At 42.0% G+C, this 27,448-nt stretch overlaps 2 protein-coding genes across 2 annotated transcripts in view; one reads left to right on the top strand and one right to left on the bottom strand.

The window, feature by feature from the left end:
• Positions 1-9,494, top strand: part of TTPAL (alpha tocopherol transfer protein like) — a 28,524-nt gene extending 19,030 nt beyond the window's left edge. The window contains exon 5 of the mRNA XM_060079500.1: positions 8,584-9,494. Within this exon, the coding sequence (XP_059935483.1) occupies positions 8,584-8,667 (84 nt within the window). The 3' untranslated portion in view covers positions 8,668-9,494. The remainder of the gene's footprint in view (positions 1-8,583) is intronic.
• SERINC3 (serine incorporator 3) lies at positions 946-19,740 on the bottom strand. Its single transcript, XM_060079497.1, has 10 exons — positions 19,591-19,740; positions 13,826-13,987; positions 12,789-12,982; positions 11,063-11,142; positions 10,275-10,412; positions 9,978-10,147; positions 8,743-8,833; positions 7,226-7,406; positions 4,326-4,553; positions 946-3,669 (listed from the first exon to the last, which is right to left on the bottom strand). Exons 1-10 carry the CDS (start codon positions 19,627-19,629, stop codon positions 3,531-3,533), a joined length of 1,422 nt encoding a protein of 473 aa, XP_059935480.1. The 5' UTR covers positions 19,630-19,740; the 3' UTR covers positions 946-3,530.
• Positions 19,741-27,448: the final 7,708 nt, after the last annotated feature.

The following is a 27,448-nucleotide window of genomic DNA, read 5'->3' as shown; positions in this document are numbered from 1 at the left end:
AGATAATGTCTGTTCATTGCTTGGTACATGTTGCTGTTTTGGGGTAGCTCTCATTTTTCTTCACCTGAGGCTAAAGGCATCACGTGGCTTGAGTCATTCGGCGGTAATTAGGAGACCACAGTAGGCTGCCTGATTTGGGCTCCTAGGTAACAGGATGGATAGACAAACACACAAGTGTAAAGAGATGAACAGCAGCTCCCATTAATAAGCATAAGCCTGGCACCTGCCATCAATCCACAGAGAACAAATGCATGACTCACATTACTGAATACTCACTTTAGCTTGACTGTGTAAAAAGAAAAATATAATCAAGCAGGGACTTGGAATGGACGAAAAAGCTCTCCTGGTTTAAATTAGGCGTCAGTCATGGTTTGGTCCAGAACATCAAAAAGCACTGAAAACCAGGTCTATGGCCATTCTTTGGGAGTATCTTTGGTTGTCAAGAGTTTTATTTCCCATCCAACTGAGTACCTAGCAAGAGCAACCCAGACAGGGAAATCCAACAAGGGCCTATAAGCTTTCTCCCAGCTCTAAGCATGTAATTGGCAGCCACGGATGTTGCCTTTGATGAGTTCCTAGAGCACACTGCTGACCTCAAAGCCAGGGACCCCAATCTGCAATAGTGGGGGACAGAGAGGACTGTTCATGGTGATAAGACACCAGGTGACTCTTCTGGAATGGGATAACACCATGAGGTCTGAGGATTCAATACTCCCTTGCTTTATAGTATAATCCTGGGCTTACCGAAAATACTGACATTTTTTATGCATGTGTATAATTCAGCACTCAACGTGTGTAATTCACTTGAGTCTTGAGTAAACTACTGGGTGTCCTATCAACAGGCCAACTTTAACTTATTCTTAGGGTGTAACCAAGCAAAGCAGGGACACTGCCCTCTAGTTTTTAAAGAGAATTTGTTATTTCAAATTAATATCAAAGTTATCGTCATGAGAAAAAAATAAAACCTTTATTGGACTTTGTTACATTTACTTTACAGTTTAGTATTGCTTTTACCTTAAAGGACATAAGGTGGGGGATGGTACACGGTAATGTTCTGGAAGTTCAGGACCTTTAAGTCTTAATCTGGCTGGCCCTGCTTTAAGGAAAATGAGGTGATTGCTTTTCAATGGCAAAGTAAGGGGCTACACCTCCCCGAACTGCCCCCCAAATCCCTGGCAACTTTATCTCTGAACCACGGCATAAGGTACTGGTTTAAATGGTGGCGGTTCCAACACTTCATATCAAGCCCTGTTTCCTGACCCCTCACCTACAGCTCAACTGAGACTGTCCCCTCTACATCTCATCTGTTTAATTCTGTAAGAACACCTCAAATCTAACCTCCACCAGATTATGGCTGAATATCTCTGACCTTTGACTATTGTCCAGTCTCATATTAGCCCACACGGAGATTAGCAGCTACCACCAGATGGTGCTTAAAATGGGTTAAGCACTTTGCAAAGTAGTTTTACTCCCTAAACAATCTTGTACTAAGATAAACTTTCAAACAAAGGAAACACTGAGGCTCAGACAGCTTGTCATTTGCCCAAGGTCATAAAGCATAGTATATACTCAGTAAGTATTAACTGACCAGTCTGACTGGTAGAAAATGACAAAGCTTGTTTGCAAACCTGAACAGTCTGACTCTTAGCCATCTTGAGGGACCACCTCCCATCTTTCTTCTAGCGCAAATTGTTCCTCCCCTTCCGGTTTTTCTCACCATACAAACGGAACCACCATACACTCAGGTGATTAAACCAGCATCACTCAGGAATCTACCTCTCCCCCACAGCTAATCAATTGCCGAGTTAAAATTTTTAATTACTCAGTAGCTCTCAGCTGTCAGTTTCTCTCCATCCTCACTTTGACTTTGTTTCAAATCTTATTATATGGACTGCCCCTGGCCTCATGTCCCTAAATCCATTCTCCATATATCAGCCACAGTGACTGAAGACATCATTCGTCCACGTCACTCGGAATATGTGAATATGTTCCCAGTTGCCCTCGCATGAGGTCCAAACTCTTCAGTGTGGTTTACAAAGCCCTTCGTGACCTAGTCCCTGCCCACTTCTCCCCTTTACAGCTTCATTGAACATGTTTTTTTTTTTATCTCTCTACCCTTAACATACCGTTTAGTCTACCCTTCAGCAATGCCATTCCCCTTCCCCATTTCTCTTTTATTAGCTAACTCCTAACATTTCTTGGCTTAGACAACACTTTTTCCAAGAAGCCTACCATGACAGACACCCCAACCTAGCACCTCTACTTTGAGTTCTCTGCAATTCCTAAATCACTGCACTAATCACAACACGTTGTACTACCTGTCAGCTCATTATACCCTACTCGAAACTCTAAGTCCAAGATGGCAGAGCCGCTGTTTGTCACATTTCAAGGTGCATCCCAGAACCTGACGGGGCCTGGTACAGAACGCTCAGTAAATCTTCCCTGAGTGAACTGTCCTGTTCTACCGCCCTGTGTGCTACCTCTCCCGAAGAAGCTTCCCGACAGCGCTGACCTTCTCTCTCGTCTACCCAAGTGTCTTGCCCAGAAAAGATATTTAGTACCATTTCCAAATGAGTCCAAGACTTTACTCACCAGCCAGACCTTAAGTTTTAGAAGAAACAGGAGCATTCTGCAAGATGATTTATAAACCTGACTGTCCATATGTCCAAAAAAAAAGAAAAACATAGAATGGCTGCTAACTGATAAAAGCTGTTAAAGAAAGGGCCTTAAAAGCTTGTCTTTCTATTTTAATCAAATACCTTTATAGTGCAATATAATAAATTCACATGCATTATACTTTTACATACTCATAACAAGATAATTACATAGACTAAAGTTGCACGGTTTTCCCAAGTGAATCTTCAGTTTAACCAAACCTACAAAGCATTTAACTGAAATTAACATTTCTGGCAAAGCCACAGGCTTAAATCAAGCAGCATCAAGGCTGTAGTATAAAACAAAGTAAATGAAAAAACTCAAGATACAGAAACAGTAGCCATACCAGCAACCCCTCTTCTGGGGCAAGACCCACACATGTACTCCTCTCCCCAAGCACTATGAGTTTAAGCACTGAACAAAGGGCTTGTTTCACACAAGACTTTCACAGAAGAAAACTGTCATAGAAATGCATTATTATAATTACTATGCTTTTTAAAGATTTTGCAACAGAAATATATTAACGACGGCCTCAAATATCCAACATTTTTCTGTCTTACACGTTAAATCAAAGTTGTAGGAACCTACAAGTCTTAATAAAGAACTCTCTTCACAGCACAGCTGTAGTTCACTTTAAAAGGCCAAACGTTCCCTTTACTCTATATCCTTACAAATAAACATAATATAGATATAAACTAAAAGTTCTGATCCTGCATCAAGCATCATTCACTCTTGCCCTCTGATATAAACCTGGATATAGTCTTATTTGCAGAGAGTTTGCTTAATATATTAGTTAAAGCAGAAGTAAAAGGGATGTGAGCTTTCAGCAAAGGAGACCTTTATGAATTTCAGTGGTGTCCTTGGCACTCAAAGCTTCAGCTGAAGTCTCGACCAGTGAGGACGAGCGGAGCCACAAGGGTCCAGACGTAGAGGAGGAGGCAGACCCAGCTGGAACTGATCTTGACCCACACAGCTGGCCACTTGCTGGTCATGGTCTGGAAGTTTGCATCAGGGCTAAGAAAACAGCAGAGAGGTAGGTAAAGGAGCCTAATATCAGCATTCAGCAGCCCCTCAGCAAAAGCTAAGAAATGCTCCAGTGAAATTCGACTGACATGACTCCCTAGTAAGTTTCTAGAAGAGACTTGAGAAAGCTGTGATTTTTAGTTTTTATGAACAGGGGACTCTGCCTCTCAAAGCAGCTTTTATCTTCTTGCTTCTTCATGAAGAACCGTGACTACTCCTTGCAAAAAGTTCTTCAGGAGCATCTGGCTCTTCTACATATTGGTCAAAGTCTAGATTGAAATGACCTCCCTGAAACTCTCCTTCCTTACCACATGATTACTTTGATCAGAATACTCTATACGGACATCTCTAGACAGAGAAAAATCAGGGAACAAAGACAAGTCAGCTCACTTAATGTCATGATTTTCTCTCTCAAGTAACTCAAGTTTGGAAGGGCTTCCCATGATTTTCACTGTAAGAATTCCAACTGGATTTCAAATGCAAGAGGAGAAAAAGTCAAAAGTATTTCAGAAAAGAGCACTGAACACAACTTCATTATAAGGGTAAAGAAAGGGGATTCTGAAGTCAGGACAATGGATAGAGACTCTATAGGCAACCCCGAGGGGCTAAGTGTTTTTCCCTCGATTCTCTCTCTCTCTGCCTCCTACCTGTACCAGTTGGTCAGGGTCATCATGATGTACAAGGAAGCCGAGCAGAGCATGAGGTGGAATATGGAGTAGTTGTACTGCACGCCCTCTCGCTCGTTGTCCACAGCCCGCCGAGGCCGTCCATCGTCCTCATCACTGGCGCCGTTGGCAGTCGTATCACGGAGGATCACGCTGTCACTTCCTGACAGGGTCAGCTTACTTACTTGGCTATTGCTGGCATTGCGGATGCTGGAGAGTGACCCCAAGAAGGTAAGTCAGAAAGGGGCCATTGGGCTTCCCTGGTGGCGCAGTGGTTGAGAGTCCGCCTGCCGATGCAGGGGACACGGGTTCATGCCCCGGTCCGGGAAGATCCCACATGCCACGGAGCGGCTGGGTCCGTGAGCCATGGCCGCTGAGCCTGCGCGTCCGGAGCCTGTGCTCCGCAACGGGAGGGGCCACAGCAGTGAGAGGCCCGCGTACCGCAAAAAAAAAAAAAAAAAAAAAAGAAAGAAAGGGGCCATGAAGACAAAATGCTGTCACTGGGCTATACACATGAAGGTTATTTCTGAACTGCTCCTGCTTTGGGGACCGAAGGGCTTCTGAAGGGTTTGCTTAAAGTTCTGAACTGCTGCCTGTCATCACAAGACAGAGACAGTACTCTCATCAGTTACAATTTGAGGGTTTAACTGCCTAGGAGTTTCCCAAAACATACTATGCTCTCAATGTCTGTTTCCAGGACTTCACAAGTACCTCTCTCCTTTGCTTGGAATGCACTGCCCACCTTCTCCCAGCTAACTTAATCACCCTTTAAATTCTCTGATCATGCTGAGCCCTCTAGGAGGTCTTCCCTGGCATCGCCCTATCACTAGGCTGGATTAAATTCCCACAGCTCCTTACTCGTCACTTACTGTTCCTGTCTTCCTTGCTATTCATAGAACTTTTTGACAACAATGACCTTAGTCATCTATGCATTTCTAGTACACAGCAGATACTCACTAAAAGTTTGTTAAATGACTGAATAAAAAAGTACATACAAATAAAGGACAAAACCCACATGAACATCTCAACAGACATTGAAAAAGCATTTGACAAAAATCTACATATTTTTTTCATGATAAAAACTCAAAACAGAAATAGAGAAAAACTTCCTCAAACTGATAAAGGGCATCTATCAAAAAGTCAGGGTTAACATCATACTTAATAGTGAAAGACTAAAAGCTTTGTCCCCAAGATCAAGAATCAAGGGAAAATAATCAAAAACAGTCACAGACAGTATGAAAACAAATGAACATAGCTGTATGCCAATAAAACTTTATTTACAAAAACAGGAAGCCAGCCTAGGGGCTTCCCTGGTGGCGCAGTGGTTGAGAGTCCGCCTGCCGATGCAGGGGACACGGGTTTGTGCCCCGGTCCGGGAGGATCCCACATGCCACGGAGCGGCTGGGCCCATGAGCCATGGCCGCTGGGCCTGCGCGTCCGGAGTCTGTGCTCCGCAACGGGAGAGACCACAACAGTGAAAGGCCCGCGTACCACAAAAAAAAAAAAAAAAAAAAGAGGAAGCCAGCCCAAAGGGCTGTTATTTGCCAACCCATATTTTAAGCAATCATTAAAAAAAGAAAAAAGGGGCTTCCCTGGTGGCGCACTGGTTGAGAGTCCGCCTGCCGATGCAGAGGACACGGGTTCGTGCCCCGGTCCGGGAAGATCCCACATGCCGCGGAGTGGCTGGGCCCGTGAGCCGTGGCTGCTGAGCCTGCGCGTCCGGAGCCTGTGCTCCACAACGGGAGAGGCCACAACAGTGAGAGGCCCATGTACCGCAAAAAAAAAAAAAAAAAAAAAAAAAAAAGAAAAAAAAAAGGATAAATCTACACATTATGTACAAAGCTGTCCAAATTATGACAAATTCATAGGTATTTCAGAACAGTATATATACTGTTCTATAGAATGCTCCCAATTTATTTATTTATTTTTGCGGTATGCGGGCCTCTCACCGTTGTGGCCTCTCCCGTTGCGGAGCACAGGCTCCGGACGTGCAGGCTCAGCGGCCATGGCTCATGGGCCCAGCCGCTCCGTGGCATGTGGGATCTTCCCGAACCGGGGCACGAACCCGTGTCCCCTGCATCAGCAGGCGGACTCTCAACCACTGTGCCACCAGGGAAGCCCGCTCCCAATTTATTTTTTAAAAATTAGATATCAAGTGATATAAATAAAATTATGTATGTAACTATTTATAAAAATATGCATAATTACATAGATACAGATAGGTCAATAGACAGTAAGTATAAGCAAAGGAAAAAAGCCTGAAATGATATGTAGCAAAATGTTAATCATAGAAGAGGTAAATTTAGAGGGAGGACCATTTCATTTCCTACTGTTCTCACTTAAGCTATTAATTTATATAAATATATCCTTGCCCATTTTTATTATTTCATATTTTAAAATTATTAAAGTAACATACACTTATACAGACAATATCAATAAAAATGGGTGGGAGAATGAGTGAACACTGCTAACATAGGTTATATCTGGTGTCCTGGATTAACTACAGACTAACATTTCATGTATAAAATTCTGTAGTTGTTTAAATGTTATTTACAGTGATCAGAAAATAAAGATTGTTTTAAGAAAAGATAAGCCAACCAATTTTCAGAGCCACTATTCTAGCTAATCTAGGGTCAGGTAAGGGCTTTATCCTCCTATACAAAGGAGAACTGTATCTCTTAGTAAGCCTGGGAGGAATTATTTGATGAGAGGATTTACTGAACTTAAAGAAATGTACACAGCAGGGTAACTGAAGCAAGTCAATGACTTTAATAAGAGTTAAATTTTTGTAATTCTTCTCACTGTTTTTTGAAAGCAAAATAGCTTCTTCACTCTATTACTAACGTTCATAAGAATCTTGTCCTAAGTACTTTTTAACTTACCTAGAATACAAAAGGGAGAGAACAAAGACGACCAGCCCAATAAAGTTCTCTTTATTCAGAGAAGGCCCACTCTGCGATGGTGCAGCCGGAGTAGGGACAAGAGCAGTTGCATTTGCAGGAGCCAAGGTTGGTGAGGTCATGTGCATAATGATGCTCAATAGGCCAGGGTTGCAGGAATGATCTGAAAATGAGAAATTGTTTATATCTTTCGGTATAACTCATCTTGGTCCAAAAGGATTTGAGGGGTGTGCTAGACGTCACTCATTTGTGATTTAAAACATGGGAATGCTACACTTCAAAGAACCTGCAGCTGGGCAGTCAGTAACGCATCTGTGTTGCAACCAGAGACTTAGTTTTAGAAAAAAAGAAATGAAACTACAACAACAAAGTATTTGTCAAATATCATAAATGTCAATCTTGATTTCACTGGGTTTGAAATTTAACTGGCAAGTCTTTTTGGCTCTATAGTTGTGCTTAAAGCACAAGGAGTTTACACAGACTTAGAGAACAAACTTATGGTTACCAGGGGGGAAGGGTGGGGGGAAGGGATAGTTAGGGAGGTTGGGACTGACATGTACATACTGCTATATTTAAAATGGATGACCAACAATGACCTACTGTACGGCACAGGACACTCTGCTCAATATTATATAACAACCTAAATGGGAAAATGTATAACTGAATCACTTTGCTATACACCTGAAACTATCACAACCCTGTTAATCAACTATACTCCAATATAAAATAAAAAGTTAAAATAAAAAGACTAATTTGTTTGCAAAATAAGGTTAGATTCAATAAACTTGGCCTGGTTAGCAAAAAAAAAAAAAAAAAAAAAAAAAAGCACAAGGAGTTTATCCCTAGTTTTGTTTCTACATAGTTACACAGGAATACAATAAAAATAAGTTGAGTCATCACTGAATGGTCTGAAATAATGGTTTTCCTTGAAAAGGAGTCCATAAAATACCCCCACTGAGAAACAATCCCATAAGATCAACAAAAGGAGATTTCCTGCAGCTGTTTCTTCTAGAGCCTGTACCACCAAAGTAACACTCAATTAAAGTAATTCTACAAAGGGCCAAAACAATGTTGCCTTGTTCAGCTCTTAACTAGTTTGACTTAGTCCAGGGAAAAGCCTGGACTATATAAAGGACTGTGGTCCTTTAGGCTGTCAGCTCTGAATAGCTATGAATAGACATGGAGAATAAAACCTGAAAGGTAAATACCGTGGACACTGTACATTTAAGTGAAGTTTTTTGTCTGTTCATTTGTTTGTCTGACATTTGCTCCAGCTCTAGTTTCTGCGCCCACCAAAGGAGTAATTTCTTACTTTCTTTTTTCTTTTTCTTTTTTTTCAGTCTGCGTGGAGCGCCTTGTGGGATCTTAGCTTGCCGACCAGGGATCAAACCCAGAGCCACAGAAGTGAAAGCATGGAATCCTAACCACTGGGCTTCCAGGGAAATTCTCATTTCTTACTTTCTTTTCATCAAATGAATGCGTTATTAAAACTCCCTTACCAGGTTCATTGGACATGGCTGACCATGTGAGGTACATGGTGTAGAGGGTGATGATAGAGGACTGCAGGAGGCCAGAACGAGGCTGGTGTTCCTACAGAATCAAAAAGAAAACAATGCCATAGGAATTGCAAGGGCTGAATTTCTAAAACCCAGCATACTTCCTGGGACCCACTGAATTGTTATTAACTGAGAACCTTTCAATTCTGCTTGACAGTTGAAAGATGACAAGTAACCTTTCAGTTTTGAGTTAGCTTGAAAAAGAACCAAGAAAGAGGAGGCATGTACTACTGGTTCTCAGGCATTTCATAATCCTGGAAATTCCTGTATATCATACAAAGGCTTAGATTTACTACTAGTTCCTTGGTATAGTGAAATCTAAGCTAAGCTTTGCCACTGGCTAGCTTGGTGACCCATCACCTCTCTGGAACTTCGGTTTTCTCACTTTTAAAAGGAGAGGTGGGCTTCCCTGGTGGCGCAGTGGTTAAGAATCTGCCTGCCAATGCAGGGGACACGGGTTCGAGCCCTGGTCCGGGAAGATCCCACATGCCGCGGAGCAACTAAGCCCGTGCGCCACAACTACTGAGCCTGCACTCTAGAGCCCGCGAGCCACAACGACTGAAGCCCACATGCCTAGAGCCAGTGCTCCGCAACAAGAGAAGCCACCGCAATGAGAAGTCCGCGCACCGCAACGAAGAGTAGCCCCCTGCTCACTGCAACTAGAGAAAGCCCGCGCCCAGCGACAAAGACCCAACGCAGCCATAAATAAATAAATTTTTTTTTTAAAAAAGGAGAGGTGATGTCTAGATGTTCTTTTCATACCTAAATTCATATCTGAATTTTAAAAATATTGTATTTAAATGAGGAAACTCAGGAGCATGAGTTGTGTTTTAAATATTAAAATCAATTATTTTTTCTAGTTGAATTCCCCTAAAATATCTTTGCTAAAGATTCCTAAGAATCATTCTCATGATATAAACAATTTTATAAGAATGATAAATTCTCAAGTTACATAGTTCTTTTCCTTAAATAATAGGGAAATTATTCATTTACTGGCCCTCAATGGCACATTTTAGAGTGATTAAGTTATAATTAAGAAGACTTTATCGTGTTGAAGTAGAAAAATGTTTAAGTAGATAAACTTGGACATAAATTCGTACAACAGGTTACCTAGGTTTCAAGTTTAGCGTTAATTAAAAATCCTTCACAGGAGGAAGAAGCAGAAATCACAACCATACCTGAATTTTTGGATGGATTGACATAATAGAAACCACAATGCAAAGGATCAGATTAAAACTGATGAAGAACTTGTTTTCTGTGCAGCCATCTGGTTTGGTGTAGTATGTGTAGAGCAATACGACAGAGATGATTGACAGGATATAAAACATGCTTGTGACAGACAGTAAAGCTAGAAAAAAGAAAACAAACATGAATGCCCACAATCATAACAAACTCTTATACTAACGGGGACCAATTTTCACCCTATTTAACGTAGCATAATGCAGTATGGCTCTCACAGGGGTTTAGATACCTACCCGCATACCAGCACCTTGGGTTCCCCTCTTCCATTCGATTTACCCATGATTCATTCCAAGAGTGAGCAAAGTCCACCAACAGCACCAGCTGGATGAGGATGAAGAAGGCAGCCCCCACCATGCCAATAAAAAACCAGGCTACAAACCAAAAGCACAGTTACTCTTCACCAAAGGAGCAACATTTCAGAATGTTACTGTCCAACATTCTAAAAAGATTTCAATTCAAATAATAGAGAGGTAATAAAGACATTGTCTCCAGCAGTACAGCAAGATTATTGCAATTCCAAAGTCAAAGGCATTCTCTGAGAAGTGTTCTGTTGGGTTTCAGACCTTTTAAAACTTGTTCTAGCTTGTGCCAAGGGGAGCCTAGGGCCTGACATTCCCAATGGAAAAGATATAAGCCTTTCCCTTTACTTACAGGGATAAACATCACAGTGGAAATCCACAGATGTCACGATAAGGAAGCAGGTTAAGACAGGAATAGTGGAACACATGGTTACAAGTCCTTACGTTGACAAGCTCTCCTGATTAACTTGGTATTGCCAAGTGAGAAGAGAAACTATTGGCAAACGAACATATGGTTCCAGAACAGCTGAGAAGTGGGCTGAATGCCTCCCAGCTTTAATCAATCAATTAATATCTTAATATTAGTACCAAGTCATGGTAATTGGACACCATCTCATTTAATTACCAGTTCTTCAAAAATCAGTAATGAAAATGTAGCTTTAACACAATCATTTGTAGAGTTTGTATATATTATAATTGACCCCCCTAATAGTGAACCATACCTGTGGTGAAGTGGCCCCCAGGGATATAGAAAGATCCAACCATGATACCAACAATGGCAGCAATTTTGAAGAACCAAAACCTATTAAAATATAAAAGCGCATTTATGAAATGCTAATTTTTGCCCTTACACTGAGAAAAATGAATTTCTAACATGCAAAAATAAAGCACTAGCCACTTCCAACATGATTAGGCTTATTTCTTCATTTGACATGAAACTACTTCACTCAATACTTCACACAATTTAAGGACAAATGTTAGCACAAAGACCAAATCATGCACATTCACAAGAAAGAAACATGTTATTTAGTATTTCCCTACTTTTAGCACTTAAAGATAGGAAGTTTTCTAGAATTCTGGAGCATAAACTAACAATGTTAGCTAAATATAAAGCAATCAACTTAGATCTGGGGGAAGTGAATCACCGAATCCTTCTTTTACAACATGGTAAAACCATGCCCCATAGTGTTAAAAAACTCATCCTGAAACCGTGCCCCATAGTTAACAGACACTGGTGCCTAACAGAAATTCTTGAGCTTGCCTTACAGAACAGTGCTAAGGGAACAGCTGGTTAAAGAACCGCCCCCGCTTGCAGCCTTGCCTTCAAAAGGCTCATCGTAATTTTTTTTTTCAAATTTCATACTCTCCAACCTTCATATAGCCTAGATAATATACCACAAGACTCTTTTTTAACTACCCCTATAGATAACGTGCCTCTGACTTATGGGTCACTATAGTAACGGGGGCTTAAGCTGTTTTTCAGAAACTGGGAGTTAGTTTTTGTCCAGTTCAAGCTGCCTAAGACTGGTTGGGACCACTGACCCTAAAACAGGGCCTGCACAGATGTGCAATGAATAACGCTTTTGATGTCAGCGCCAAAAATGAATGATCCTTTTGATGTCCTTGGTCCTTGTCCAATTCCCTTTCCCCAAACCTAAGACTACTCTGCTTCTCTATCCCATAAATATCTAAAGCCTCTCGCCTTCGGGGAGGCAGATCTGAGGTCTGTCTTCCCGTCTCTGCTGCAAACCTCAGCATCTCAGGTTGGCTTGCTGCACGTCAGGCGATTGGACATAAATGCCTTGCCCACAATCACACAGTTCGTCACTGGCAAAGCCAGGACCAAACCTGACTTTCAGTCAATCTTTAAAGACTGCCTTGTATGGCAGAGTGTAAAGAAAGCAGCTTTGGAGCTGGACAGACTTGAGTTTCAATCCTAGCTCCAACCCTCACTAGCTGAGACATCTCAGGCAATTTATTTAACCTCTCTGTAAAGGGGAACCGGGGATCAGGAATGGGAAGCGACAGAATACGTGAATCAGTGGCCCAAATATATTCACTATTTATCTTTCTGTATACTGTTTAAATATATCAGGTAAATGTTTCTCTTTTAACAATAGAAAGAAAAAATGTGTGTGTGTGTGTGTAGTGCTTAGTACAATGCTTGAACTGTTTCATAGGTGTTCCATAAAAATCTAGGCACTTTAAGCAAAGGTATTTTTTAAAAATACAGGAAAAAGACAAGATTCTCTTTGTCCACTGTACCTCTTCCATGCTGCAGGGCTCTAACTGAAAATGACATTGAAACAACTTCCCATGTATGGTAGGTCGGAAATACATCTGGGCCACTGATTTACATACTCTACTGCTTTCATCAAAATGGCAACATTAACTGCTGAGGATGCACATCATAACATAACAAGTTAATAATAAATAATTCCTACAAACCCATTGTGTATCGCTGCTCTGGGATCTTTACTCGTTTTCACTTTTAACATGAGCAGAAAGAAGGCAAAGAAAAAGACGGCCAAGGCAAAGTTGATACGATATACGGCTTTATAACGAACCAGCACATCACAATCTTTATCCATGATTGTATCAGCCACCTTGGTTTTAAGTCCTTCATCACAGAATCCAGGAATCTGGAAAAAGCAATTTTAATGTTATGGGAATATCCACATTTAAAGAGAGATTCTATTCCACAATAGGAAAGGAAAGCCTGGATTTTTAAAACTGACCACTTAAACAACTGCAAGACTCTCCTGTGGGACTTTTCTCTTTGCCTTCCAATTCACTTACAATCTTGTCACCAAATAGTATAAACAAGTTGCATTTTGAAAATAAAAGGCAAGTGCTCTCTCTCTCTTTTGTTTTTAATATTTTATTTATTTATTTATTGGCTGCACTGGCTCTTAGTTGCAGCACATGGGATCTTTCATTGCAGCGTGCGGGCTCTTTTTGCAGCCCGCGGGCTTAGTTGCTCCATGGCATGTGGGATCTTACTTCCCCAACCAGGGATCAAACCCGCGTCCCCTGCATTGGAAGGCGGATTCTTAACCACTGGACTACCAGGGAAGTCCTGAGTGCTCTCTTTTTGGCCCTTATCTGTGGATGAGGTTATCTCCCATTTTCCTATGAGTTTTCATGCTACAACCCACTCCTTCCGAAGGTGAAGGGCTAGTCTAGTTTAAATGTTTAAAACTAAACATACAAGAAAAGATAAAGTTTTAGGGCCACTCTTTTCATATCTTTTCCAAAGCTATTAGACTAAAGATGTTCATTCTGACTACCTTTACTCTGGGAAAAGACTGATACCTTTATACTCTGTGTCTTGACTATAACCAAAATTTAAAATCCCAACAAATCCAACGAACTTGACTTTCACAACAGTGAGGAAATAAATACTAATTACAACTAAAACTCTGCAAAATATAAAAATAATAAAAACCACTACGTTAAATAAGGTTACGGTTACTTCTACTTACCCTCTTCAGCTGAGTTTCCATCCCTTCGTGAAACATGATACAACATACAATAGTGCCCAGGAAGAGGATGAAAGCATAGATGAGGCGAGTCACAGTGGAATTCTTACTGTTGGGACAGCAACTACACAGCAAACATGATGCACCACCGCAAAGGCATGGAACCTGTAATAAGCACATCATCCCCACTTGAGACCTCCTTCAGTGGACTCCTTTGTGACATCCAGAACAGAAGATGAGGCAAACCAGGCTTTGAGAGTTTTAACTGAGAACTACAGCTGGGAGGAAGTGGTTAAAAGCATGGGCTCTGGATCTGATATTATTTCTGCCACTTTACCTCAACAAGTTACATAATGTAAGCTTATTTCTCCATCTGTAAATTAAACTCAATAACAGAATCTTCCTCCCTCAGACACTGCTATATTAAATGAGCACTCAACACAGTGCCTAAAACATAGTAAAAGCCCAATAAATGTTGGTTATGTTCTCACAGACAGCATATTTTATTTAAAAACAATATATCTTAATACTGAGAAAAATAGAAACTAACTCCACTTGCTGTTTTCTGGGAATCCTAGCTACCAAATCTGATATTACAGCATAAGGCAACATTACATGGAAACCCTTATAAATAATGAAAGCAAGAGGCACTCAACTCCATTCAAGAGTAACCTGGAGTTCAAGCCTTGGTCTGGGAAGATCCCACATGCTGCGGAGCAACTAAGCCCATGAGCCACAACTGCTGAGCCTGCGCTCTAGAGCCCACAAGCCACAACTACTGAGCCCACCTGCCACAACTACTGAAGCCCATGTGCCTAGAGCCCATGCTCTACATGAGCCACAATGAGCCACAACTACTGAGCCTGCGCGTCTGGAGCCTGTGCTCTGCAACAAGAGAGGCCACGACAGATGAAGAGTGGCCCCCGCTTGCCACAACTAGAGAAAGCCCTTGCACAGAAACGAAAACCCAACACAGCCCAAAATAAATTAATTAATAAAAATAGGCCAACTTAAAAAAAAAAGAGTAGCCACAACTACTGAGCCCACGTGCCACAGTTACTGAAGCCCATGTGCCTAGAGCCTGTGCTCTACACCAAGAGAAGCCACCGTAATGAGAAGCCCGCACACAACGAAGAGTAGCCCTGCTCACCGCAACTAAAGAAAGCCCACGCACAGCAATGAAGACCCAACACAGCCAAAAATAAATAAATAAATTAAAAAAAAAAAACAAAAAAAGAGTAACCTGGAGATTCCTCAAAGTCAAACATAGAATTATCATATGGCCCAGTAACTCCACTCTTACATATACACCCAAAAAAACTGAAACAGGTATTCAAACTTGTATATGAATGTTCAAAGCAGCACCATCTACAATTGTCAAAAGGCAGAAACAACCCAAATGTCCATCAACTGATGAATGGATAAGTAAAATGTGGTATACCCACAAAATGGAATGTTATTTGGCCATAAAAATGAAGTACCGATAGCTGGTACAACATAGGTGAACCTAGAAAACATCATGCTAAGTGAAAGAAGCCAGACACAAAAGGTCACATATTGTATGATTTCATTCATATGAAATATCCAGAATAGGTAAATCCAGAGATAGAAAGCAGATTAGTGGTTTCCAGAGGCTGGAGGGAGTGGAGAGAAGAGAGTAGACTGCTAAACAGAAATCGAGTTTGTCTTTGGGGTGATGAAAATGTTCTGGAATCAGACAGGTGTGATGATAGCCCAACACTGTGAATATACTAAATGTCACTTTAAAATAGTTAATTTTAGGTAATGTGAATTTTACCTCAATTAAAAAAAAAATGTAACCTGGATCTTTGGTCGGCTAAATTCTCCTAATGAGCATTCCAGATGAGAGGACATACTCTGAGTCATTCTTCTATATGCTTGATTAGGAAACCACCTGAATTGCTTTGATAGATGACGTTATGAAGTCACATTACAAGGATAGGCTAGTTCAGAATCATCAGCAGAAGCAGCAAATGCAACGCTGGGGGATTCTGGTTTTACAGTATGGTCCCAGTAATAATCTTTTATGAGATAATGTCAGGAATACATAGCACCTAGCACAATGCCTTTCATAGCAGGGGCTCCGTATATCAAGGTAACCGTTAATATCCATAATCAAAACAGCCATGGGGAATTGACCACCCAGCCTCATCCCCAATTCTTAACTACAATCTGGGTCAAAAGACTGTAATAGAAGTCTGTATCTGGTCGCAGACAGAAATACAGACATTTTACACTTGAAAACAATGACACTAATTGCTTTGGGTTTATTTTGTCTGTACTCTCACACTCCTGACTCCCTTTAGCTATTTTTCCCCCCCAGCCAATTAAATAAACTAATGATAGTTGCCTACTGTTTGCTATAGGTTGAATTGTGTCCTCCAAAATTCGTATGTTTAAGTCCTAATCCCCAGTACCTCAGCATGTGACCTTGTTTGGAAACAGGGTTGCTGCAGATGTAATTGGGTAAAATGATGTTATACTGGAGAAGAATGGGCCCCTAATCAAACATGGCTGATGTCATAAAAAGGAGAAATCTGGACACAGACATGCATCACAGGGAGAACACCATGTGAAGATGAAGGCAGAGACTGATAAAGCAAGGAACAACAAATATTGCTACCAAACCCCCAGGAACTAGGGAAGAGGCCTGGAACAGAGTCTACCTCACCACCCTCAGAGGGAACCAACCCTGCTGACACCTTAATCTCAGACTTCTAGCCTCTAAAACCATGAGACAATAAATTTCTGTAATTTAAGTCACCCATTCTGTGGTACTTTGTTATGAGGCCCTGGCAAACCAATATACCTACTTACTTGTTTATATCTTGTACCTTGAGGGGCCCCACCTAGTGTTATATCTCTTGCACCTTTACACAGTAGGTACTCAATCTGTGGAACAAACTTGTCCTACTACATGTTATGTCACTTCCCCCTCTCAGTAAACAACTCTATTTGAGATAGGCTGGAACCTGGGACCCTTTACCTGAGTGCTTGCACCTGGACTAACCCTTGAGCAACAGAACACAAAGAAACTATAAGGGACTCAAAATAACTGCACACATGAACGATAAGATACAAAAAAGCCACAAACCAACTGCCACTTCTGAGGTGCGCAGAGCAATAGCAGGGTACTGTGCATCATCCCTGTACAGAGCCCCACCAAGGGGGAGAGCAGATTACCTAAGCCACACCTCTTGCTCAACCCACTGATTCTCCCCTACCCATATCCCATTTAAGGAACCAGTTCCCCCATCTGTTACTTGTTTTTTCTCTCTCTTGCTTGGCTGAAATTCTCCTCTGGCCTCTTATCAATTTCTATTGATAAGAGTCCAAGGACCCAGGTGAGTCACATACTGTTCCTGTTGCCAAAGGAAGAGTATGTGACTGTTGCCTGTTGCCATGCTCTGTTGCCATACTCTTCCTCCAAGGCCAAAAACCTTGGAGTCATCCTCCATGCTTTCTCTTTTTCCAAAACCGTCATTCCATTTGTCAGCACATCAGCTCTTTCCTCAAAATGTATCCAGAATCTGGCCACTTTCATAGCATCCTCAGCTATCACACTGGTCCAAGCCACTACTATCATCCCTCACCTGGATTAAATGCAATAGCTCCTGTCTCGCTGCTATAGCAACCCATTCAGAACCCTTAGTATAAAAATTATTTTCAGATGAAGACATGTGAGACTCAAAAGAAGCAGAAGAAAATGCCTTCTCAGAGCTTCTCTCATCTGACCGAAAGCAGCAAATGCCATAAATTCTCTCTCTCCAAGGAAGTTTTATGGCCATGAAGAAGATAAAAAGACCTCTGCACCCACAGAAACAAGTACTATCACAAACTTTCTTATCTCCTGTTTGTTCTCCTAAAAACCCATTTGTCTTTCCTAAAGAAACCTATTTGTTATTCCCATGGAAGCCCTTTTCTGCCCCACCCAATCCTAACCCTAACCCCAATTAAGTTAGGCATATAATAAGCCCTATATTCTAACCACCCCTTTGAGTTATTCATCACTAAGAACCCCTGCATGTATGTGGGTTGCACAAGTACATGAACTCTTTTTTTCTCTTGCTGATTTGTCTTTTCTCAGTTTAATTCACAGGCCCCAACCACTAACCCATTGAGAATGGAAGTTTTTCCTCCCCTACACTGCTTTACCCTTTCTTTTCTAACATCTGTTCTCCAGACAGCAACCTTGTTAAAACACTGGTCAGATCACATCATTCCTCTTTTCTGTAATGGATCCCCATAATCACATAAGAGTAAAAGCCAACGTCCTTAAATTGGCCAATGGGTATCTACGTGATTTGGCTCCCTTTACTTTTCTGACTTCATTTTCTATTATTCTTCCCCTCACTCATTCTATTCTCTGGTACACCGAATCCCTTGCTGTTCCTCTTGAACAAAAGGAATCAATAAAATATAGAAGTGATTTATAGGTAGAAATGCTTTGATGGCATCAATTCAAATCTCAGCTTTACATCAAAGCCAAAATGTGTTTCCAGTTTCAAACTATCAATTCACGCCCTAATTAATTTCCTTCTTAACTATTTTTTTTCTAAATCTATTTTGTAAACAGTGAGTTTGACCCACTAGTAAAGTGTAAAAAAAAGAAAGAAAGAAAGAAAGAAAGAAAATCAACTGACCAGGATTTTTTTTTAATGTGATAGAAAAGAAAAATTGTACAGCAGAGGGCAAAGGTAAGAATTATTTCACGAAACGTGTGTCTAAATGGGTGTATTAAATCAAGCACGTAAAATTTATTTCTTACTTTGGGTCAAGGTTGAAAAACTGGAAAGCCACTACAATCTAGGCCCTTAAAAGACCAACTGCCCTTTTCATTTAAGATCAACAACCTTAAAGGATGGAAAATACATTCTGTCTCTAAGAAACAGTAGTGGCATTAGCTGAGATAGAGTCCTTGGTCATTTAAGTCAGCTGGGGAATTAGGAAACAAGGAAATGATGTTAAGGAATCAGGCTCCTCGGAAGCGAGTGTATGAGTGAACTCATCATATTCTCTTCCATAGATCCCAAAATTCCTTTTTTAAAATACGGCGTTTACAATCTACAAAGTGATTCAACCTATTTATTCACTTCATCCTCACAACAGCTCTTGAGGCGAGGAATGCTGGGGTGATTGTCCTCATCTTAAGGTAAGCCAGAAAGAAATGACTTGTACAGGGTCCTAAAATGTTCAGGCCATGACTTCCAATTCTGAATAATAATCCACAAGGCCGTCTTTCCATTGCGCCAGAACCGCAGACAGGCCTCGGTTAAAATCTCACCTCTGCCACAGACTCTAGCTTTGGCAAATCCTGTGCTAGCGGATAAAAATATTATTCAAGCCCCACCCATCCCCGCTCAAATAAATGACGCCACCTTAAGAAGGTGCTTGGAAATGAACCAGAGAGCCCGGGCCCCGGGAGCCGAGCTCAGTCCCCCGTCCCATTCCAGCTCCGGAGGAACCCAGAGGCCGGACGGCTCGCGGGGGCGGGGCAATCAAAATTGTAAACAATAGAGGGCTGGCCTCTTACGTTCCTCCACTATCACAGAAGGCGAACCGCCTGGTCCTCATTGTAGGGCATCGCGGATTTTATCCTGGACCCCCCGGATACCCTCTGCAGCCCAGGGCAGGACCCCCAAACCCCGGTCCCCGGGCGCCAGGCCCGTAGGGGTCTGCGCTTGGGGAGCCCTTATCGCCCTCCCCCAAACCATAGGACCGACGCAGACACCAGACCCCGAACTCACCCAGCTGGCGAGGGAGAAGACGCCCAGCACAGCTCCCATGGTGATGCGGGTGATGGAGGTGGCCGATGCGGAAGCTCCTAGCGCGGTAGTAACTGCTGGTTGAGGCGTCTCCTCAGAAACGCGATGGTTTCTCACGCCAGAAACGTGCGGCCTGCGTCATGCGTGGCCCCGCCCACCGCCCTCGGCGGGCCTGGGGTGAGGAGGCGGGGCTAAACCGGCTGCAGGAACAGAGCCGGGTTTATTCCTTCATCTCGTTTGCATTCCCTGGGAGTCCACTGTGTCAAGATCTGGGGTACAGAAGTGCACAAGAATTTACGGCTAAGTTAAGAAGAGACTGACAATGGACAGAAACGCACCATGGCATATTGTGATGATTACTGTGAAGAAGTATTACGAGGAAATATTCTTTCAGTAAAAGTGTATTTAATGCCTACTATGTAAGGAGAAGGTAATCAGTTAGGGAGTAGTCCTGGAAGGACTTTATATTTAATCTGAGGTATTTATATTAAGTCTAAGAACTGAAGGATGAGCCCAAGTTAAGCAGAAAAGATGGGCACTGTTTCCTAAAACTGTGGGATATATAAACCATTTGGGGTGACCGAAAGGATCTAAGGATGCACGTATATATAGGACATTAAGTAACACTGAAAGGCAGAGTGAGAAAGTCTTGTTTCAAACTAAAGAGAAAGTGTGTTTGCGACTGGTATGTATTTAACATTTTTCTAACATTTGCTTATCTCCCTTTTTAGCAGAGCAAAGGCTTCTAAATCTCACAGAAGGTAACAACATCTACAGTTAAATAACATTATTTTAGGGTTTGTGTATATGTGTGTTTGTAGAAATTCTTCCACTTCTACCAAGCAATACTTGATTTCCCTTTAAGTAGTGGTGTAAATTTTCCTTTGTAAATTTAAGTAAAAACTGAGTCCATTTAAAGAAAAAATTTTGAAAAATTATTTACATAACAGAACAGGTGGTATGTAGATATGGCAACAATGATGACAGTGTTCTACAAATAACTGGTGTAGGGGAACATTTACCTGCGAGTGTGAGAACCTGTAGAGTTTGGATCCTAGAATAGGTAGGTTGGGGCTTCCCTGTTGGCACAGTGGTTAAGAATCCGCCTGCCAATGCAGGGGACACGGGTTTGAGCCCTGGTCTGGGAAGATCCCACATGCCGCGGAGCAACTGAGCCCGTGCGCCACAACTACTGAGCCTGTGCTCTACAGCCCGCGAGCCACAACTACTGAGCCCGCGGGCCACAACTACTGAAGCCTATGCACCTAGAGCCTGTGCTCCACAACAAGAGAAGCCACCACAGTGAGAAGCCCGTGCACCGCAACAAAGAGTAGCCCCTGCTCGCCGCAACTAGAAGAAAGCCCGTGCACAGAAATGAAGACCCAACTCAGCCAAAAATAAAAAAAAAAAAAAAAAAAAAAAGTTAGGTTGGAAGACGCCTTAGAAATAGATTCAAATCTTTTCTTGTACAGAAATGGAAAAAGACCCAAAGTGAGATGGTTTGCCTAAAGCCAAAGAAAGGGTTGATGGCTAAGGAAGAAGAATTACTCAAGCTTTCCTAATTCCCTTCTCTCTTCTGCCCCCCAAACTACTTGCCCAAGTCAGGTTGTTTCAGGACCACTGAACCTTCCAGGTAGCCCTTAAAATCCTTGCTTCTCCCTGTCTGGGTATTGTTGGACTGGGCAGAATAAAGCTAAGACTGTGATAAAGCCCATGATCAAATTCTACCAGGAACATGCCCACAGTCAAAATGAATTAGAGTTATTTAGCTTGTTTGTTAAGGGAGAATGCATTAAGAGAAACCATGAGGTATCTTGGTAAGAGGGAGGTGGGAAGAGCTTATTGTAGGATCTGGGTCTGTGCTGGGTACCTCTAAGAGGGGTTTAAGGAAGTGGGGAACAGTTTTGAATTGGACACAGTCAAGAAGCAGAGACAATTCAATAACTATCTTAATTTTTATCCAGAAGGTAGGATAATTAAAGCAGGGCCAGAGTTGTCACTGAAAAAGAACCAGGACCCACTCATGTTAGCCAGAAGAGAGGGATGTTGAGTCATATCTTGGTTCCTGAGTGGCCTTGTCTATGCCTTGTTCCAAATACAGGGTGACCTTGTTTGATATTTGTTTCTATTCTGTGAGCACTTGTTTATGTTCCGTGAGGAACAGTGGGTCTAGCCGGCGGCTGAGGGGTTTTTCGCTTTCTGACCTGCAAGCATGAGTCCTCCCAGACGTGGGACCCTGCGCTTCTCTCGGTGTTTCTGACCCTAAGTGGTTAAGTGTGCCTTGTCTAGGTGGCAGAGGTGGGGGAGAGCGGATCTTTGAGACCCTCTGCTTCAATTTCCCACCTCTTCCTGTAAGAATCCCTCAGCAACATCTGTTCTGGGAGCACGGAGGGCGGGGGGGGGGGCGGAGCTCACTGTCACACAGAGCAGCCCCGCCCATATTCATACCGTCAAAACTAGGTTGTTTTCCCCCCTGGAGGGAAGGAAAAATTTCCCCCGCACCTCTTAGGTTTAGTGATTGGGCCAGCTAGGCATGGAGGCTTTTATACCATTCTGACAAAGAGCGATACAATTTAAATTTGTAGAGAAATGATAAGACAAAGGAAAGGGGTTTATGGCTTTTAGGGGGCAGCCTGTAGGAAGGTAAATATATGGGAGAAACTAATGGAAGATAAGGGTTGTTTTAGGAAGGTTTGTTTTGTAGATTCCTCTCACCGATGAGAGTCTATCTAGAGTTGTCTCCTGTGATTCACTTTTGCCCCTCCTGGTAGAGAGGAGATGGGGGACACCGTCACAAAGGGAAATTTATAGGCGAAGGGCAGAGACCTTTCTGTGTCTACTTCTCAGGTGCCTTCAGCTGGAGGTAATCCTTATGCCAAAGTGGCATATTTGGGGGTGGAATGATCTGATCACTTACACTCCTATATATTGTTTCAAAAGGTAACCCATGTACTTGATTTTTTTTTAAGTTACTGTGTTAATTTTTATTTCGGTTTTATTGAGGTATAATTGACATATAAAATCTTAAGATGTTTAAAATATACATCGTGATGATTTGATGTCTATATATTGTGAAAGGATTCCTCCGATCTAGTTAATTAACAGATATCTCAACTCACATTTATCTTTTTTGTTGTTGTTGTTGTTCAGAACATTTAAGCTCTGTTCTCGTAGCAATTTTCAATTACACAATACAGTGTGATAAACTATAGTCACCATGTTTTCATTAGATACTCAGACTTTTTCTTCTTATAGCTGAAAGTGTGTATGCATTAACCAACCACTCCCTAATTCCTTCATCCTCCAGCCCACATCTGACTCTGTTTCTATGAGTTTGACCTTTTTTTTTTTTTTTTTAGATGCCACATAGAAATGATACCATTCATTATTTGTCTATCTTTGTCTGGCTTATTTCACTTAGCATAGTATCCTCAAGGTCCATCCAAGTTGTTGAAAGTGGCAAGATTTCCTTCTTTCTTATAGCTGAACAGTATTTCATTATATGTATGTATGCCACATCTTCTTTATCCATTCATCCCTTCAGAGAAACTTAGGTTGTTTTCATAATTTGGCTACTGTGAATAATGCTGCAATGAACTTGGGAATGAAGATATATCTTCAATACCCTATTTTTATTTCCTTAGGATATGTATCCATAGTGGGGTTGCTGGAACATATGATAGCTTTATTTCCTTTTCTCCACATCCTTGCCAGCGCTTGTTATCACTTGTCTGCATGATAGCCACTCTGAAAGGTGAGGTGAGATCTCATTTTGGTTTTGATTTGTGTTCTCCTGATGATTGAGCACTTTTTAATGTAACTGTTAATTATTTTTTTGTCTACTTTGGAAAACTGTTCAGTTTCTCTGCCCATTTTAAACTGGATTCTCTATTTCTTTTTCAACTTCTTTATTGGAGTATAATTGCTTTACAATGTTGTGTTAGTTTCTGCTGTATAACAAAGTGAATCAGCTGTGTGCATATGTATATCCCCATATCCCCTCCCTCTTGCGTCTCCCTCCCACCCTCCATATCCCACTCCTCTAGGTGGTCGCAAAGCACTGAGCTGATCTCCCTGCGCTATGCTGCTGCTTCCCACTAGCTATCTATTTTACATTTGGTAGTGTGCATATGTCAGTGCCACTCTCACTTCGTCCCAGCTTACCCTTCCCCTCCCTGTGTCCTCAAGTCCATTTAGAGGTGATCTTTTAAAATTTAATTTTCTATTTGTAGCTGGTATATAGAAATATAATTGAGTTTGTATATTGACTTAGTATTCAGCAAACTTGCAAAGCTTACATTAACTTTAATAATGTGTATGTAGAGTTTTTTGTAATTTCTATATAAACAATCTTGTCATCTATAAACAATAAGTTATTCTTTTTTCTAATACTTAAACATTTCATTTTTCTTGTCTCATTGCAATTACTAGAACTTGATTTTTTACAATACTGCATAAAAGAATGTCGACTGAAAAAATAATTACACAACTTAAAAGTTGAGAGTTATGTTTTATTCGGCAGACATTCTCAGGACTTAAAGCCCAGGAGACAGCATCTCAGATAAAGGCTGAGAAAACTGTTCCAAAGAGGAAAGGGGGAAGCCAGGACAGATAGGAGTTTTTGCAACACCACCAAGGCTACTCTTAGTAAGAGAAAACTAGATATCTCAAGTTAAGGAATTTAGGACTTTCTATGTATGGGAAGATGCAAAAGTCTGGGCTCACTGAAATCATTCCTTTGATATGCACCTCAGCTATCTGGGTGCATATCCTGTGTTTTCTCATCCTGAGATTCCTCAAGCTGCACTGCTGGGAGTGGCTGTAGTCTGATGACTACTAGATATCAGGCATTCCTTGTTTCCTTCCTGAGTTCCCTCAGGGTTCACTGTCATACGGGAGGCTGTAATGTAGTAGCTAGATCCTTTGTTTACTGATATGGCAAGGAGTATTTTATTTCTCAAGTACATACAGTGGAAATGTATTAGCTTACTCCCCCCGCACCCCCGCCATCTCCCAAATCTCTTTCCAGAGTTCTTGTATGCATATGCCAGCTGTGTAGGTATTTCCTACCACTCCCCTTTTACCTATTGTAGCGTTCCAACCACGTGGTGTTGTACATTGCTTATATCACATAACTTATTCATTCACTCAAGAAATATTTACCAAGCTCTTACTATGTGCCAGACACTGTTTCCAGTGATGAGAGAACAGCAGGGAACAGCGAAATGCTTGCCCTTAAAAGAGTTTATGCTGTAGTGAAAATGTTAGAGCAGGCAGGTAGCTAGGTATGAGCAAAGAAATAGGGGCAGGGGCCAGGTGGGAGGAAGTCACGCATCTTGTAAATAGCAGGAGTCCATGGTCAGACAGAGAAAAGCAGGAACCTCCAGACTAACAGGAAACCACACATTTTGGGTGATAAGTGTCCTGGAAGCAGACAAAGAAAGGTGAGGAAAGGCAGGAATCACCTGCGTCCGAATGTAACCTGTTGCTCATTGTGCTCTCATTACAATAAAAATTAGCCTTATTAAATTAGCAGATTAGAAGTACCCATGATGCACCAACGCCATGACACTTCTGATCTAAACTAAATAAGGACAAAAATCCCTCCTCCCCTCGGGAAGATGGAGTTGGGATGAAAATCAGGGAATATGACCCCCAAACTCCTCTTTCCCCAGTGAAAGAACAGCCCCTTCATTTGTATGCCCTTCATAACTGGCTTGCCAAAGAAGCCCAGGGCAGCAGCTCCTCACCTGTCTGCCCTCTCCCTCTGAGAGTGGATTCTTGCTTAAATAAATTCTCACTTTACTTTCTTAACCTCCCTGCTTTGTCTCCAAATTCTTTCACGACGAGCGAGGCAAGAACCTTAAACTCACTGGGAACAAAAAGAGACAGGCAACAGATAAATGTATAAAATTACATCAGATACTGACAGGAGATGCAAAGAAAAATAAACCAGGAGAAGAGAAGACAGAGTTGGTGGGGTCTGCTATTTTAAATAGTCAGGGCAGGTCTTTTTGAAGACCTGACATTTGAGCAGAGATTTGAAGGAAGTGAGGAAGTCATGGGGCTATCTGGAGGAAGAGTGGTCCCAATGTGGAACAGCAAGAGGAAAGGCCCTGAGATAGAAGTATGCTTAACTTAAAAACCACAAAGCCAGGGTGGCTGGAGCCTGGACAAGAGGGAAAATGGTGAGAGATGGGATTGGACAGCTATCCAGGGAGGTAGTTCACTTGGAGGCGGGTGGGGTCTGTTGATCATGGTAACTCTAGATTTTGTTCAGCACACTTAAAGGTTTTGAGCAGGGGAAGGATGTGATCATGTTCACATTTTAAAAAGGATCGTTTTGGTTGCGGGGTGGAGAAGAGACTGGGGCAGGGTTGGAAGTTAGAGTAGAAGCAAAGACAGGGCTAGTTAGAAGACTATCGCTGTGTGAAGTGAGAATGTTGCCTGCTATATGTCGACTGAAAAAAAATGCACAATGTGAGAGTTGTGAGTTAAGTTTTATTTGGGGCAAAATGAGGACTATAGCCCGGGAGACAGCATTTCAGATAGCTCTGAGAAACAGCTCCAAAGAGGTAGGGAGGAAGGTCACTGTATATGTGATTTTGGTGAAGGGGGAGTACATGCAATCAAGCACACATTTTTGCAGAAGGTTGCTGCTAGTCACGAGAAGCAGACATCACCGTGAAAGACTTTAGTGCTTTTCTAGATAAGAGGAAATGTAAGAATTGGGCTCATAAAATCTTCTCTTAAAAATATCTTGGGGGCTTCCCTGGTGGCGCAGTGGTTGAGAGTCCACCTGCCGATGCGGGGGATACGGGTTCGTGCCCCGGTCCGGGAAGATCCCACATGCCGCGGAGCGGCTGAGCCTGCGTGTCCAGAGCCTGTGCTCCGCAACGGGAGAGGCCACAACAGTGAGAGGCCTGCGTACCGGGGGAAAAAAAAAAAAAAATCTAACCATCTCTAGACCTGTTCTGCCAGTTTTTCCTAGAGCACAGAGTGCCTCCTTCCTGATCTCCACCCTGAACTTTCACTGGGTGTTGAAGGTCAGCAGCTGCAGCAACTCATAATTTAATCCTTGTAGAGGCAGGTGGCAAGTGCCAATTTGTAGGTAACACATAACAGTGAACAAAGGATGCTGCAGCCATCAAACCACTACAGACACCCCAGATAGCGAGGCCTGAAGGAACTCAGGATGGAGACCAACGGGCTGCCAAACCTCAGCCACTGCAGTCACCCCCAGCTGTGCACCCTGGGGGATTCAGGATGGAGAGAAGCAGGATACTGGCCCTAGATAGTTAAGGTGCATATCAAAGGAATGATTTCAGTGAGCCCAGACTCTTGCATCTTCCCATACACAGAAAAGTGCTAAATCCCTCAACTTGAGATATGTTTTTCTTTAATTAACAGTAATCTTTGTTGCAAAAACTCAAATATATTCTGACTCCTCCCTCGTTTCTTTGGAGCAGTCTCTCAGAGCTGAGCGGCTGTGTCCAGCCAAATAAAACATAATTCTCAACTTTTAGGTTGTGCTTTTTTTTTTTTTTCCAGTCAACAGCTATATGCATAGCTTGAAGCTAGGTCTATATGGAAACTGTATCTGTATCTACCTCAGTCCCTCTTAATTCTTTCTCTGGTAATCCATTTTACGGATGTACTATAATTAATCCGTTACTGATGGACGTTTAGACTGGTCTCAGCCCTTTTGCTGTTACAAACAATGGAGCAATGAATATTCTTTATGCTCATGTTCCAAGATTATCTGCAGGATTATTCCAGGAAGTATAACTGCTAGTCACAAGTTAAAGTACATTATTTCTCATATTGAAATTAAATCTGG

The sequence above is a fragment of the Mesoplodon densirostris genome, chromosome 16 (genome assembly GCF_025265405.1).
Source record: "Mesoplodon densirostris isolate mMesDen1 chromosome 16, mMesDen1 primary haplotype, whole genome shotgun sequence".
NCBI lineage: Eukaryota > Metazoa > Chordata > Mammalia > Artiodactyla > Ziphiidae > Mesoplodon > Mesoplodon densirostris.
Note: the sequence above shows the minus strand (reverse complement) of the source record. Positions and strands in the feature narration are given on the sequence as shown.